Raw genomic sequence first — 16,669 nt, 5'->3', positions numbered from 1 at the left:
TTGAATTAGCTGTTACAGTTTTGCATATTTGAGCGGTTCATTAACAGGCGATATCAGACACAAACAAACAGTGTAGCTGTCAAGTTAGCTGAATTTATTCAATCAGTGTTAATATTGGATTTGATTTAGATACCAGACTGGCTTGCAGCCATTTTGCCAATAGTTTGGTTGTTCTTTTTTTTTATCACTATTCCTGATATCTCAGACTTGGAATAACTAACTTGGAGGATGACATGAACCTTAATTTCCAACTCGGTCACTTTTTATTATGGCCCAACTTCAGCTGAGACTGATGAGTCAGCGCTTTTAGACTGAAAGTTGAGGCAAACCAGAAGGACCACATTTCAGACATGTTTATTTCGATAGAACAGCCATTGTGTTATGTGTGTTTTGTGTCCTTATTCCTTCTGTCACATTACTGGAGATGGACTGAAACATCGAGGCCCACATGAGCACACACCACGCTCATGTCTTAACTTTGTATACAATCACACGGCATCCAAAATTCAAAACTGTCCTCATTCTTTGCCCCTCTAGAGCTACATTTCTTCCTTCAGCCAATCAACAGTTTTGTGTTCTGTGTAAAGAGCATCCCTGTCTTACTGTTTAGTGTGGCTCTAAACTTAAAGTTTTGTTTTTTATCTGGTCTTGTTTTAGTCAGTGTGAACCAGGCACTTCCTGCTGAGAGTGTGTCACGTAGAGCTCTCTCCATTGTTCAAGTCTGTAAATAATCTTGTGTAATCAAGATAGATTTTACCCATGTGAAGTATATCATTGTCTCAAAAGGTAACTGTTTTAGCAGTAAATGCAATATAAAGTAATAATGAATGTGATTAATGCACTTTTTTTCACTCGGACTGCAAAAAACGTTAGGGTGTGTTTTGTTGTCCTCATTGTGTAAAAGCAATATCAACTTATTACTGCAGAACAATTTAAGATTGACACATTAGTGTCAGATAATAGCAATGATTAGGAGCCCCTTATAGCCAAAAGGATGTTACAACTTTTGCTTACAAGTGCTGGAGTGTGTGTGCGTATGTAAATATAGTAAACGTGTGTGTGTGTGTGAGTGAACTATATATACTGTATGTGTATGTGTGTAGATTCCTTCTTTTACCTGTGGGTGCAGGGCCTAACTGAGCACACATTTCAAGCACTGCCTGTACAGGAGACACGTTTATAAATGTCTCTTTACAGGTTCTCTCTCTCTCTCTTTCCTCAGTATTATGATTGTATCATACTGACAATTATTGTAAAAAAGAAATGTGAATCAAAAATATTAATAATAAAGTGTGGACAAGCTGCTGTCGGATTTTGTTTTACTGGTTTGAAATGTAGTCAAAACTGTGTTACGGATTAAAAAAATAATAATTATAAGTTTACGTTGGGAATGTGACATTGTCAGAAATGTTATTAAGCTAATTAGTTAAACTAAGATAGTAAACATTTCACCGGCTTAACATCAGCATGTTTGCATTGTTATGAGTGAGTGAGCGTGCTGACATTAGTAACAGACTCACACTGCTGCTAGCATGGTGTGGGAGAAAAGTGTTGCGTGTACAATCCTATTCATTGTGTGGAATTAAGCCATGTATCTTCACAGTATCGCAGTCATGAAGTTATGTATGGTCAAATTTTGTATGTTCTTCACGCTCTTTAAAATCATGTAAGTTGACGTCGAGGCCTGTAGCAGCATCGCCTACGCAGCGTCGCATAAGAAACAGGATGTCTGAGTGCGAGGCCAGATGTCTAGTTCAGGCCAGGAGGTTAACAGCTTCACGGTGATATAAGCGGTTGAATAGTACGAAGCCTGGAACTGATTCAGCTGATTAAACAACGCACGAACCGAAATTATCATTGTAAGGATTTAAGTTGTTAAACCGTCTCCATGACAAACGTGCGTGAACTGAAGTAAATCCAATCTCTCTTGTGTGCTGTGGGTGTTCGTTACTGAGTTCCTCTTAGTGGGATTCTGTGGTATCTCACCACCAGTCAGATAGCAAACAGTTATTAAGCCAGCCGTTAGGTATTGAGTTTTAATATAAGTCATAAAGTCAAAGAAGCTGATCATCGACATTGAAAATAGACCACAACAATGGCTAGCTCTTGTTTAACAACACTTTATACTATATATACATATATTAATATAAAAACGCTCCGATGCTGTAGAAGCATCTCTATTTATTGCAGCAGAGGGACAAACTCACGGGTCTAGCCTCGTGAACTCCATAAACTCTGCATGAACTCAGGACATAAGGGAACATTGCTCACAGGTGGAAAACAAACCAAAAGTTAACAATAATTCACGAGGGTATTGCAGCTGTGTAGATGAGTTTGGCCATTTGGATGAAACATTAACATCCTCGGACACATAGGCAAAGCATCAGGTTAAATAACAGAGTCATCTTTCAAATATATGTACTCTTTTGCAAGGCCATCTACTCTACCAAGCGAGTAGAATCACAATCCTAATTAATGCAATAATCAGATATATTTAAGCAAGATAAATGAGGAAAAGATTAATACATGTGTGTGGGTTTGGATGTGTGTGTCTGTGGATGTCTATGTGGGAGGAGGGCCAAAGGTCAAATACATTCTTTTATGGCGTTTTACTCTACAAGAGGACTAGACCTGGCATCCTAAATGTCATCCCGATATCAATATGTTATGTTAGGTAAATATGGTATTAATGTCACTCTAAGTATGTGCGGGATGAGGTTTAACAAGTGTATGTATATGTGCAACTGCAGCAGCAGCAGGCGTGTGTGTGTGTGTGTGTCTGTCTGTCTACAAATAGAACCGGCCACCTGCATGCACAGGAAGGCCAGCAAATTGTCCAAGGGAGGAACCCATGGGTTACATTCCTTTGGTTACATTTATATTTTAATCGTATATGTGTATGCGTATATACATATATATACAAATACACATATACCACCTACATTCCTTATAGTTTAAAAAAAACAACAGCATGCAGACATGAAAATAATATCAAGTTAAAAACAGTATGATGTACAACGTGTAGAGAATGCTGTGTTTGTTAATTCATCTGATCAGTTTGATTATCGACAACAAGCTGATTGTTCAAGTAATACATTAAAACTTTAAGATGGTGGTCCCAAATCGGGTCCGGGCACCTGCAGAGGTCCTTGAGGTAATCCAAGGGGGCGCTTATAAAACTGAGATTTACTTTAAATTCATTTTAGTTATTTACTTATAAAAAAGCACAATGAGATTTTTTGATGAGGGCGGTTACGTTCTTCACTTTCCATTGTATTTCTGTTACTTCCAATGTCCACAAATATGTCATTTTGTCCCATTTCATCAACCTAACCATCTGTCAAGATGTGGCTCCAGAGGGCCTCAAAGGCATCTGCTGGGTAATGCAGACTATTTTGGGACTACTTGATGTTGGGAAATCCCATATGAAGACTACAAAGCATCAAAACCCAACCTTTCTACGAACCTCTTAGGTTCGTAGTCTGTCCGGTGTCAAATCACAGATACTGATGCAACATTTCTCTCCGAGCCAGAAGCCCGGATACAGAGGCTCTGTGAATTCAGCTTCCATCTTGTAAAGAAATATCATTCTGTCTGACACCTCGTAGAATGACAGAGCTCCCTCTTTAAAGTTCAGATAAACGCCGAGCCTGCGTTGACTGGGGCGTGTTGAGAGCTGGATGCTGTCAGCTCTGTGGCTCACAGAGTAGTTTGCGGAGCGATCAAGGCTCCAGGAATTGGCATTGGCCCCAAAAGCTGATCGTTGGGTGAAAGATTTTCTGTCTATTCCTTTGTAGGCGAGGGCGATCTCAGCCTTGTCTCCTTCCACCTCGATCTCATAGTAACAGCGCTCGGCCTGCAGTCCCTCCCGGCACAGCACCTGCCGTCGTTGGCTGAACCTCTGCGGGTAACGAACAGCTTGGCTCTTAAACTCGGAAGGGCTCAGCCTCACTACTTTGTCTCCTGCAGAAATAACCAGGTCCTCATGAGCCGTGGTGGGGTCCAGGCTGAGGCAACAGGCATCTGAGGTGATGATGACAAACATGTACAAATAAAATGAGCACTTTGGGAACACAGTTGTGGTTCACGAGGTCTACATACAGTAGTGGAGGAAGAATTCAGATCCTTTAGGTTAGTAAGTAAAGATTCTGACTACTTAAGTTAAAGTACAGACGTGTGAGAAGTACATGTTTCCCAGTGACTGATATATTATCATATATGACATTATTAGATTTGTAATACTAATGTATCAGTGTAAAAGGAATGAGTTACTGTTGCAGCTGGTCAAAGTGGAGCTAGTTTGAACTTCTTTATAAACAGTTTGTGGTTCTCAACTTAAGGGTCAACACGAAAAATCTGAGAGGTGAGATGATTAATGAGAGATGAAGGAAGAAGTTCTGCTGCAAAAATGTATATCTTTTGTTCTTCTTTGTTATTTTGTGGATTATTTACCTCGTTTATTCAGATTAATATCGTAAAATCATCTTTTTGTAGGATGACAAGCAGTTTCACAGTATGTTGTATTGTATAGGCTTATTATCTTTGGTAAAAACTGAAACTGAAAAGTGTCTACAGCTGTCATAAATGTAGTGAAGTGAGAAGACTCACACTGCAGGAACTCTGCTCTGGTTTTAGGCTCCACGTTGTGTTCAGTCAGGTTGTTAACTCCAGAGAGACCTACGAGACCATTTGAGAGCATCATTTAGTGTCACTGACAGACTCTCGACTTGTCATAGTAGGAAAAGCACAGGTGTTACTTATAACACTAACGAAGGCTCCATTCAAGTCTTTTTTAATTGTATTAATAACACCTGTCTAAAACATCTGTCACAATAAAAGCTTTTACCTTAAATAGGGTCAGTTCACCCAAATTACAAAAAAACAACAACAAAAAGGAAATTCAGCTTTTGGTAATGTTTTTTTCTTTCCCGGGTTTAGATAGATATAGGAGATATACTGAATGTCTTTAATATTTCTCCACCCCAAAAACTATTTGGATGGTTACAGAAAATAATTTGTTGACTTTTTAAAAAACATTTGTATTAAGTGGCCCTTCAAAAACCAATTCTTCCTGCTTGAATTAAGATTTTTAGTGATTACCATACTGATGCACCGTTTAACACATACACATAATGTAAATCACAAACAGCACAAATTATAATGCAAAACCTAATACCCCAAATCATCACACATATTCCAGAGGTTATAAATACGTACTGCATGCTGCACCTGGGGTTGACAGGATTATAATTTCCATCTATAACCTTTGGATTAAGTGTAATCATTTATAGTGTGGGGATTTCTGAAATAAAAATGCTGTTTAGACAAGTCCTGAAAGTGTGTTTTGGGCTTCACACCTCAAGCTACTGAGCCAATCAACAGGAGCTGCCTCCACTAAAGAAAGATTGTTATATTTAAGAATTGTAATGACTTTACAAAGGGCAGTGCTTCACATGGTGAATATGTTTTAATCTACAGACGAGGTTTACAACCTTCCTCTGCAGTTAAAGTTATTATTATAATAGTATTAATAATGATAATACTGATAATGCTATCAATACTATTACTACTAATAATAATAATAACAACGTTAGACTAGCAGTTTTAAATCCAGACCATGGGACTGTGTGTTACTGGCTTCACATCTTTGCTGCATGTCGTCCTCCTCTGACTCTTCTTCTGATTCCTGCTGCTCTCCACCGTCACCTACTGAATAAATAGTGAATAAAAGCCATGAAATATATAGCTACTGTATATATATTAAATGAGATTGATGTTAAATGATTTCCACATCAACAAAGACACACACCAGTTTGAGAAAGTGAAGCAAATTCTCTGTCGCAAACTTCCTCCAGTTCCTTCCCGAGCTGATTGACGGCTCTCTTTGTAGACTCAAAGGGGAGAAGAGGATCCCCCGAGTCCTCGTGGAGATGATGGAGATGGTCTTTTTTACAGAGGCGCTGCATTGAGGGCCAGTTCTGTGAAGAGAGAGGATTGAGCACCATCTGGTATACAGGTTCAGGTGACGTTTCTAGCGATTGTGATCAAAGTTACCTGCAAGAAATGAACATCGCTGTCAGTCTGTGCCAGACGATCCAGCTCAGCATCTCTCTTCTTTATTTCCTCCATCTTCACCTGCAGGGTCTGCAGGGAGCTCTGGACCTGAGCTGCTGCCTCCTTCTCATGTCCTCTGATCAGCTCCCTCACGGACATGTAATGTCTCTGGAGGGAGTCAATGATGCCGGCCAAGACGCTTTCACAGTAGTCCTGTGTCTCTCTTCCCTCCTCCTCCTGTTTTACACACAAGTGTGAGATCTGGGTCCTGTATCTAATCTATTTGTTCTCTGGGATACAGAGTACACTCAGTATGAAGCAGCCACATGTTCTCCTCACCTGAATCTGTTTGAGAGTCTTCACCATGTTCTTACATTTCTTTTCTTGTTCCTGGAGAATCTGCTTGGATTTTGCTTGTATGTCTCTCAGCTCCGTCTTCGGCGTGTGTTGGATAGAAACACACATTTGTTTAGTTTGATGAGCCTGGTGTTGTCAATATGGCATCCTTATCTTTGTGCCCATTGGAAGTGCATAATGTAGTTTGGAGGCCTTTTTTCTATGAAACAATTTCTACGCAACAAATTATACAGCGTGGCTGCTTCACAAACATCTTCAACCCGGCAGCTCAAGATCTGTACAATCACCACAGTTTCAAGTCAAGTCAGGTCTGTAATGAGCATTCTCTCATCCGTTCTGCTGTAAACACGGCATATCTAAGTAATTCAGAGCATGTACTGTATCATCACTCCTTTATCGGGATGATAAAACAACGAATCAATTCTGATATTGTAGCATACAGTATCAGAATTGTTGTTTTATGATCACTTTAAACAGGCTATTACAATGCAATGTGAAATGAAAACCTTCCTTTAAAAGCAAATAACTGTATTTTGCCCCTAAATATGGACATAGACTAACGTTACAGGGTTACACAAAAATATTGCTTACGTAACCTACAGTTAAGAGTACAAACGTATTGTATAATTACACTGGGTCTCCAACTAATGACAGTTCATAATCTACTGTAACTTAACACGTCCCTCAAGCCTCTCAAACCCAGAGATGCTCACAAGTCATTTTCTGAAAGTCAAGTCTCAAGTCACAATATGTGTGACTTCAGTGCGACTTGACTCCAAGTCCCAAGTCTCCATCTCTGTTTCAAGGACACCCGAGATTAGTGTCACCAGCTCAGTATCAGACCAAATGTGATGTATGATCACAATCTCGCCTTCTGTTCCTGAGTCAGTGTGACATTACATAATGGACAGAAAATAACATTATGACGTCACCGTGAGGTTGACCTTTCAGGTCCTTATGGATGTAAACTGTCATCACTTCATCCAAATATACATCTGTGTGAAATATTTCTGTTTGTTTGTTACACGTACCTGTTTCCTCCTCCTCTCCTCTCTCACACACCCAATTGTGTGTCCCGCGTGCTCTGCTGAAGGGCACAGCGCACATATGATCTGCTCGTCCGTGCAGCAGTAAATATCCAGAGGCCTGCTGTGAATCACGCACAGATTACTTCCTGATGAAGTGCTGGTCTCTACACAGCTCCGGGGTGCTCTCTTCGGGGTCTGCATGAACGGCCCCGAGTATTTCCTCTTGCCATCAAGCCTATGCATGTCCCTCACCAAGTCGGCCAGAGCGGTGTTCTTGATCGGCTCGGGTCTGGAGGGAAACTCGTGACCGCATTCAGGGCAGCTGCAGGCGCGGTTCTTCCTCTCGTCACGATCGAAGCGGTCGTGGATGCACCGCGTGCAGAAGCTGTGCCCGCAAGAAATAGTTGCGGGATTCCTGAGAAGCTCGCCGCAGAGCGGACAGCAAAGGCGGCTGGTCTCCAGGGTGATACAAGGCTCCGCCATGGATGAGTGGAGAAAAGGGGGGGGCGGCTGTCGAAAGTTTGGTTTCGATTCCTGCTTTTGTTTTGGTTTCCTGAAGTGAGAGAAGGGTGTGACTCAAATATTTGAGAGTGACAGAGAAAGGCCAACAATGGCGGTGTGGTAGTGCCCTGAGCCCTGCAGACAGCGAGGTGGTAGAGGATCACCTGCTGTTCATACTGTTATGATACATTTAGTTATGGGTAGAAAAGTTGATAAGTGTTCATTGACTTAATTACTTTTTTCATATTATCTCTGTATCCAACCATAATACTTCTTTAACCAGAATGTCTTCACAGCATCAAAGACCGTAAAGTACCATAAGCTGGCATTGAATACTCGGTGAGATCTTGTTTACATGTTCTTTGACTTGCTGATTTAACTTTGCCTATGCACGCGTTAAAGTAATAGTTCAAAGTTGTTCACCAGTTTCTCTTTTTCAAGTCCACACAAGTTTCACTCAAACGTGACGGTTCCATAATTGCTGAAAGGTCTGACATGTTGCCCTGAAAAGGCATGAAGCCAAAATTTGAATTGACAATTTCTGGCTGTTCAGAATCTACATCAGTTATTGAAGTTCATGTTTAACACGAGAGACTCGTTTTAACAGACTTAAACAATCCCCCACGTTTCCTGCCTGTATCTCTACTGCCACTATCAAACATCTAAAAATAATCTTTTAAAAAGAAAAACAAATGCTCCACGAATGACATCATTTTATTACAGTATTTAAGTCCATGTAAAACTAAGACAAAGCCATGATAAATAAGTTTCACAATTTACATGTATTCTCATTTCATTAACCTTTCTTATAAAACAAAAATAAAGTTTAAAAGAATGAAAAGACGAAGAGCGTTCAGTTCAGAGCAGCTGTCTGATGAAGCTCAGAAACCCCCGATCTCAAATCACAAAACTTAAATGTTTCTCTTTTCTCTCCCTCAATCACATCATGTTAACATGTGCAAACAGTTCTTCCACACAACAACGCTGATTAAGATACTAATGAGTTGAAAACAAAACGAGTTAAATCAAGGCTGTATTGTCATGTCCATTCAGCCTGGTGGTCAACGAGGGTTTCCTCCATGGTCCCAGAGTAAAGGTGTGTCGGATGAGAAACCCAGAATAATGCAAATCAAATTTAAATCATTTGCAAATGTAGCGCAACAACAAAGGGAAAGTCAGATGAAACACAACTGTGTCCTCTTCACGTGATAACTATTAAAAAGTAATGTTTTGAATTGTACAAACAGCAATTAAGACTAAAAAGCCCGGACCCCGTTCCTGTCGTATATATCTGAAGAAGATTAACTCATGAGATGTAAGCGAGTGGTATATTTATTAACATGTTAAATGTGCTGCCTCGACAAAGAGTTGAAACAGTTCCAATTTACTCCAAATAAATCTCTTTTAAGATAAAGAACAAACTGTCATGTAGTGCTTCAAGCTCAAACTTACTGACCTTCTGTAGCAGGTAAGAGGCACACAGAGCAAATACCTGCACATGTAAAGCTAGTAGGGGTCGGGTTTAAGTCTGATTGTAAGTCTACACCTTCCCCTTTAGAGAAAGAAATCCATCCCTCACCTTCAGTCCGTACACAACATGAAACTTAATGCTGAGAGCACTGTCGGTGTTTGTCTGAACTCCTGATTGAAACTTTTTTTTTTTATAAAAGTTCTTGATTCTCACTGTAACAGTTCTTCCCAGGAAATGGGTTTGGAGAAGACCTCCCGCTCCAGCCAGAGGTCATAGTTCATCTGGAAGTCCTCTGGCAGGTCCACCCGCTGTCCCAGTACGCTTTGCAGACAGTTGTCCACAGGCAGGAAGTCCGGGTTGATGTGGCTCTTGTCGTAGCGGCGGCTGTTGAAGCGCTCGATGTTGGCCCGCAGAGCGCACTCCTCGGCCTGGAAGTCCCAGGGACGGGCATCCAGATCTGCTCCAGGACAAGCAACAGCAGCAGGTCAGGTTTAGGGCCCTTTGGTTCTGACCTCGACTTTGACAACTAACGATTATCTTCACTACCGAATAATCTGACGTTCATCTTGTCAATAGTTTGGTTAATTTCCTAAACCCAAGCTTGTTTTGTCCAAAGCCCAAAGAAAACAATTTGATTTTTCTGCCATCTTTATTTTTTTAAACCCAAAAGATTATTTGATGATCTAAAATGTTGAGTAATTTTCTGTCACTCGACTACGTGTGTCAACTCTAATTAAGATCAATAATACAAATCAAAAAAAATTCTATAGTATACACACGCTACAATGTGATGATACAAATATATTTATCACAACTTCTATTTGATTGTGCTTCCTCCTCCAGGCTGAAGCTTCCATCACCACTGACCGTATACATACCGGCTCTTTGTTTGTGTTCCCACTCACCGTTCCCGTAGGCCCAGTCGTCGTTCAGCCGATGTCGGACCTTCTGGTAGATGGCGGACATGGTCTTCATGTTGCTCTTCCTCCACTGGCGGCCCAGGTATTTGGTCTGAACTTTGAGCAGCTTGAGGACGTAAAGCTGCATCATGGCCTGCTTGACCTTCAGCGCCCTCTTCAGGATGGGAGCGGACTTAAACACCACCAGCATCTGGGAGGGAAACGACGAAACGTTAGATTTGCAATTTGTGGAAAACATGATGCGATCTGTCACGATGAATGCTATCTGATGAGAAACGAGCTCACCATTGTTCTGGAGTGCTTCCACTTGGTCAGTTTGTTGAGGATCCTCAGCAGGTTAATACAGGAGAACAGATTCCTCCAGCAGAACTGATTATTGTCCCCCGCTTCCTGTAAAAGACAAAATGTCCACATTAAAGATGACTTCAGTTCTACTTTTCACTTAAAACTCTGCTTTATCAGGTGGTGAAAACTTAGAAAACAACTGAAAACTCACCAAACTCTCCGCTGTTAACTCCGGGAGCTCGTGCACCACACAATAAGGAAAGTCAAGAACTGAAATGCTATCAGGGAAAGGAAAAATAAGCACAGTGAAATAAAGGCCATTTAAGTACCCTTCAATGACAGTTATTGGTAATGAAAGTTGTGATTTTTGTCATTTAAAGAGGCCCTGAAAGTACCTGTTTTTAGCTGTGATGTAGGACATGATGTTCTGGTTGAAGAACTTCAGAATGAGAGGGATGCAGTTGGCAAACACCAGGTGCTGAGCCATGTACTCAAACTATGAGATAAGCACACAAAGACATGCTCAGTGGAGAAGGATATTTATTCATTTACTTCTATCAAAGTAAAATAAATAATGAGATCAAGAGGTGCTTTAAACGTTTTGAATATTAAAGGAAATATCTAATACGGTTACATGTAATCCTGACTTGTGATGTCTGTACCTGGTAGATGTGGTTAAGTTTGAAGTGCTTCAGAAGCAGCAGCAGGATGGCAGAGATGGCCTTCACGATGATCTCTTTGTGCCGATTAACATCAACACCAAGTTTCATGCTTTGCAACACTGTAGTCCTGCGGAACGAGATCACCAATGTTAAGTTAACCTATGATCCTCAGACGAACATCTACAAAGTATTTCACTGTGATGTGGTTTATTAAGGTCAGACAACCTTTCATCTCTTTTGTTCAAATGTCATTTTAAATCTTTCCATCACCATTAACCAGACCTTTGGCTATACGATCTTCAATCAGTATATCAAAAGTAAAGCAAACATTTAACTCGTTTTAAAGTTGTTACTGAAGTCAGGATGTTTTCCTTGTTCAGATGTTTTCCTGGAGACCAACTGGCAAAGCTGTTAAAGCCCTTTCAGAGGCCGTGCAGCACTTACGGCATCTCCTCCGGCAGCACGTCTGCCAGGATGTTGATGGAGTCCGTCTTGGCTTTGGAAGTCGGAGCTGCTGCCAGCAGGATCTTCAGCAGAGCGATCTGCCATTCAGAGAGACAAACCATGCAGTCAGTGACAGTCCGATGACATCGTGTCGGGGCTATACATCCAATGTCCAAATTGTCTTAATGCTATAACATTTTGCATTTGAGTTTTGACCACAGTGTATACTCGACCCCAAACAGCACTAACCATGTATTGAGGCAAACTGGGCAGAATTCCCTGATAGAGCAGCTCAGTGGAGGACATCTCCACCTCCTCTTCACCCTGATGATGAGGAGGGAGAAAACAAGAGACATAAAACACATAGAAATATGTTACCATGAACCCTCGGGACAGATTGGTCTTAAAACCTCTGCTATCCTTAACCTGAAGAAAGAGTAAAGACTTAAGTTACTATGAGGAACTTTCGTTTTGTTTTGAATTTGGCTGTGAATTTTCCTGTGGACAAAAGCACCAGATTCCATTTAGAAAACCTCTCATTCTTCTGCAGTAGGTCCAACAGTCTGCCCCGTACAGTCCTGGTTCTGGATCTCACTTGACTCCCTTCCCTCCAGCGGGTCCAGCGATACAGCTACATTGAGACTAACCAGTTTCATAACCAGTTAAAAGTTCCTCACAGTAACTTACTCTGTAGACATCGTCTACAGATATAATAATAATTCCAGGTTACGTGAATCATTAACGTGTTTGGTTCCACTTACTCCAGACAGAGGGGTTTTCTGAAACTCCTCCTCCTTTGAAATCTGTATCTCAGCAATGGAGACGTACTTGTGCTGAAAAAAAGATGAAAACTTGTGTAACTCTAGCAGCAGGATTGCCATTTAGAATATCCTCGAGGTATAAAACAGATTTCATGCAAAATTGTGGAAGGCAAATGCAATACCTGCTTTAACGTCCTTATGCTCTCGTGAATCGGCCTGGGCAAGCCAACGACTGTGTCTGTATCACTGCAAGACATGCACAAGATTAAACTCAGCACACGCAATACAGTCACAGTACAAAACATTTGTCTCAGGTTACTTTGTAATCAGAGCAAACGAGGAGAAAACTTACTTTCCAAGTGTGTAACCAATAAATTTACTTCTACTTGATTCCAGGAAATTTTCAATATCCTTTTCCCTGTTGGAGCAAAAACAATGTCAAGACAAATGAGACCTCAATCTTCTTATGGTTCTTTCTTGATTTGTGTACGTAAGGAAGGAATCAATGAATACCTGACTTTAGGAGCCCACGGCAGTCCTTTGGGGAAGGACACCCTCTCTGATGGAGGGTGTGGAATAGGCGGAGGCATCACCTCGTCCCTCTCTAGAGGGAAAGTCTCTGCCTCTATGGAGTTGTCATTGTCATCGTTGTCGTCCTCATCCTCACGAGAGTCGTCGGCCTTGTAAGGATCCTTTTCGTTGAACGCGTCAAGATTGTCCTGTTTAATCAACCCCTGTGTGAGAGACAAGGAGGACGTTGACAGGTAGAACATATAATGACATGCAGCTGTATTCAGGGCTCCACAAAGACAGTGGGAAAATCCACAAAGACAGTGGGAAAATGCACAACTACCACAAAGAAAAGCGTCAAAAGCTACTGAATGTGAGATGCTCAATATGTGCACACAAACACGGGCACTTAATGGCAGAAAGAAGGCTCGATGGCAGCATGAAGACATAATCAGTAACACAAAGATGTGCACAATGTACAGATTACTATATCAATTCATGTCTAAATGTAATCACTAGTCTCTCAGGGACTGAAATAATCTGATAACTGCCCTAATAAATAAGTACTCAAAATCTATTTTAAATGGTTGGAAACGGCTTGTAGAGCTTTTCAATTCAATACAATAAGAGGTTACAGATCCACCTAAAGCCTCAGATAGTCCTAGTCCAACTAACGTGCGTAAATGTCCAAAGTACCCGTAACTACTGAGACTTAAGTTGACTCTCCACTGCGATTGTATCAACGGTGCATTTTTTTTTAGCAGTAATGTCGACCTTGTGTTCGCGGCGCGCCCGTTTCTGCTGCTGCTCTATGAGGTCGGATGCAGACGCAGGAGGAGAAGCAGCCCTCATGCTGCGGATCACTCGAATGCTGTCCTCCGGGAGAGGGGGGAGACGCAGCTCCTCACGCTTGTGGACCTTTATGCTTTGGAGCTGCTCAAACCCTCCGAGTGTGAACTGAAACAGAAGAGAGGATTGGAATTTGTCTCTTGACTTCAGATAATACTTTGTTGTTGTGAGACCACGTGGAAGCATTTAATGCGTCTCACCAGTATGCTCTTCCACAACAGCAACAACACCTTCTTCATTGGAAAGTGAGGCGCATGACCACTGCAGAACTTGGTCACCATGCCGAAGAGCATGACAGAAATGGGCTCGTTGTTGAACAGAGGAGATCCTGGATTAGAGAGTTGAATTAGGAATAGTTCAGCTCGCAAGTTTTGTTTGTATCGGAGACATGACTGCATCTTTTCACACTTGTGAAACTTACCCAGCTCTGCTCTGAAGGTTTCCCTGATGACTTTCCATTCAGGCTTGTCGGCTGGGTCATCCTGTTGTATCGTTTCCACCATCAGGTACATTATGTTGAGCAGCACTCTGAGATCTGTGCTGTCAGCCAGGGAGATGGCTGGTTTCCTGACAGCACTACTGCAGGCAGCACTGTTACTGAAAGGGAGAATACGAATGGTTAAGATCATTTTACTATAATAATGTTGGTGGAAGATGTATACAAATGTAGCTTTGCAAAGCCAACCCACATATTTTTGTTATGTTCAAGCTCATTTTTCTAATCAACAATGTATCACTTTTGAATAAAAGTAGAAAACTGATGGAGAACATACTCAATCTCCATGTTGAGCAGCTCCAGCAGAGCAGAGAGAGTCCCCACATCCAGCAGCAGAAAGACGTTGTATCTCATCCAGTACTGCACCTCAGCCTCAGAGCTGCACTCAGCAAAGGTTCCTAGAGAGAAACAAAATGCCCCACAGTTACAAAGAGACAACCACAGATTGCCATTTTGATCAATGCCCCTCATGGTAAGAGTTCACTCTGTACAAAGTCATTCCATGCTGAACCAGTTTTAAGTAATGTGGACTTACCCTGAGCCATGTAAAGAATGGCTCTGGCAGCCTTCAGCCTCCTCTCCCTGGAAATCACCTCCAGACCATCCAAGAGGCGCATGGCGTGAGCTCTGTGCTGAGCAACATCAAGCTCGGTCCACTTCCTATCTGAAACTAAGCCACAACACGTACATCTCTTCTTAATCTTAGATGTAATAAATTGTTTATTATGAATTCATTACGATTTGACTGAGTGCATTCAAGTTGAACTACGTACCGTGTGTTCTGAATTCGACCTCAAAGCACTTCCTGTTGAGAGTAAACTCTGGTCCTTCAGTATAGCTATACAGCTCTGAAACATACATCAAATATATATATTATCTGAGCACACTAAATGTTGCAAGAATGAACTTCAGAGGAACAAATAGGAGTCAGGAAATCTCAAAGTCCATGACAATCTCTCACACACACACACACACACACACACACACACACACACACACACACACACACACACACACACACACACACACACACACACACACCTGAAAGCTCTGCGGCCCACTTGTCTGTATCAGCATATTTAAACTCGATGTCTGGAGACTCGGACAGCCCCTGCACACAACACATGACACATGTTATTCCCTTATGAATGAAGAAAGAATCACTATAGAGTAATAACCTGACTGACATCAAACTGCATTCATCTGACAGATAAACATAATACTACAGATATAAATATACGACCATTATATACAATATAATGCAAGGTTACACTATCTAACAGTATATACCACAGTTAAAGTCAAAGCCACAGGACCAGCTGCACTACGAATGATACAAAACTATAATATGCATAATAATAAAAACACAATGATGAAAACGTGCTTCACTAAAGCAACATTTTGAATGCAAAACGTTATCATGTATTTCCTTTTTACATTGCAGTGATTCTACTTCTTCCGACTGTTGATCATGCATCACTGTGTGGCACATAGAAACATCCCTCTGCATCACATTTACAGTGGTTTTAGATGTACGTTCTCATATCTTATGTTTGTGTCTGAATGAATTCAAAAGATTACATGAGGTCAAAGCAGGTAAACATGAATTCTGGAAGTGATTTTCTAGCGTATGAACTCGCCATAAACCTCCCACTGTCATGCTAGAATGAACTGGCTCACTGTGCTTTCGTTATAGGTATGTGAGGGCTCTATGGTGTTCATATAACTATATAATTAACTTATATTAATACACTAGAGCAGTGCGTTACAAAGCCCGTTTTCAACAGGTAGCAGCTGGACTCCTGACACAGCCAGTTCAGTCTGGCCTGTGACTAGCTAACATCAGCTAGCTAGCCCCTGCTAAGCTACCTCACTGTTCAACATAACACAAGTTAACAATGAACTAGAAGGGACACACTGCACACATATAGGTACTATACTTGAATACTACCAAGAACCGCAGTTGCTGCTGTTCGTGTACGTCGCCGAGTCCAATGAGGATTGATATTTAAGCTAGCCTGACAGAGCTAACGTTAGCTATGGTTGTGTCCCAGCAGCAGAAAGGGCCTCGTCTGTCTGTGATTAGTGAGCTGAAAATTAATTTTAAAAACTTCCGTTTTCGTACCTCTGAATCTTTTCTTGGGTTGCGGGTAAATTCTCCCCTGGCTTTGTTGGGTAGCATCGCTCTCTGTTTATTGTTTACAGGAAGCCCACCACTGTTCCCACCGACGTCCATCATTTCGTGTGCAGTGACCTCTCGCGAGAGGGTAGTTAATCCGCGAGAGTTGGATTTTATTCCGTCATTTTATACAGTAATTACATGGAAAATGC

At 41.4% G+C, this 16,669-nt stretch overlaps 2 protein-coding genes across 4 annotated transcripts; both read right to left on the bottom strand.

The window, feature by feature from the left end:
* Window positions 1–2,020: 2,020 nt before the first annotated feature.
* Window positions 2,021–8,270, bottom strand: LOC306716027 (tripartite motif-containing protein 16-like). 2 transcript variants are annotated; one of them, XM_079186561.1, is made up of 7 exons: window positions 7,443–8,270; window positions 6,394–6,489; window positions 6,055–6,291; window positions 5,810–5,978; window positions 5,617–5,706; window positions 4,609–4,677; window positions 2,021–4,023 (listed from the first exon to the last, which is right to left on the bottom strand). In XM_079186561.1, exons 1-7 carry the CDS (start codon window positions 7,920–7,922, stop codon window positions 3,470–3,472), a joined length of 1,695 nt encoding a protein of 564 aa, XP_079042687.1. In that variant the 5' UTR covers window positions 7,923–8,270; the 3' UTR covers window positions 2,021–3,469. The 2 variants fall into 2 exon arrangements, with proteins under 2 accessions (XP_079042687.1, XP_079042686.1); XM_079186560.1 differs by having other exon boundaries at window positions 5,617–5,709; window positions 7,443–8,268.
* Window positions 8,271–8,638: 368 nt separating this feature from the next.
* On the bottom strand, window positions 8,639–16,663 carry strip1 (striatin interacting protein 1). Of its 2 annotated transcripts, none has more exons than XM_079186556.1 (20): window positions 16,464–16,663; window positions 15,380–15,449; window positions 15,112–15,186; window positions 14,874–15,008; window positions 14,616–14,736; window positions 14,264–14,439; window positions 14,043–14,170; window positions 13,768–13,950; window positions 12,997–13,217; window positions 12,836–12,901; window positions 12,666–12,729; window positions 12,484–12,555; window positions 11,972–12,046; window positions 11,723–11,820; window positions 11,279–11,405; window positions 11,012–11,112; window positions 10,828–10,894; window positions 10,617–10,721; window positions 10,317–10,521; window positions 8,639–9,868 (listed from the first exon to the last, which is right to left on the bottom strand). In XM_079186556.1, exons 1-20 carry the CDS (start codon window positions 16,575–16,577, stop codon window positions 9,621–9,623), a joined length of 2,451 nt encoding a protein of 816 aa, XP_079042682.1. In that variant the 5' UTR covers window positions 16,578–16,663; the 3' UTR covers window positions 8,639–9,620. The 2 variants fall into 2 exon arrangements, with proteins under 2 accessions (XP_079042682.1, XP_079042683.1); XM_079186557.1 differs by having other exon boundaries at window positions 14,874–15,002.
* Window positions 16,664–16,669: the final 6 nt, after the last annotated feature.

This window comes from Pholis gunnellus, assembly GCF_910591455.1.
Source record: "Pholis gunnellus genome assembly, chromosome: 3".
In the NCBI taxonomy this organism is placed as follows: Eukaryota; Metazoa; Chordata; class Actinopteri; order Perciformes; family Pholidae; genus Pholis; species Pholis gunnellus.
Note: the sequence above shows the minus strand (reverse complement) of the source record. Positions and strands in the feature narration are given on the sequence as shown.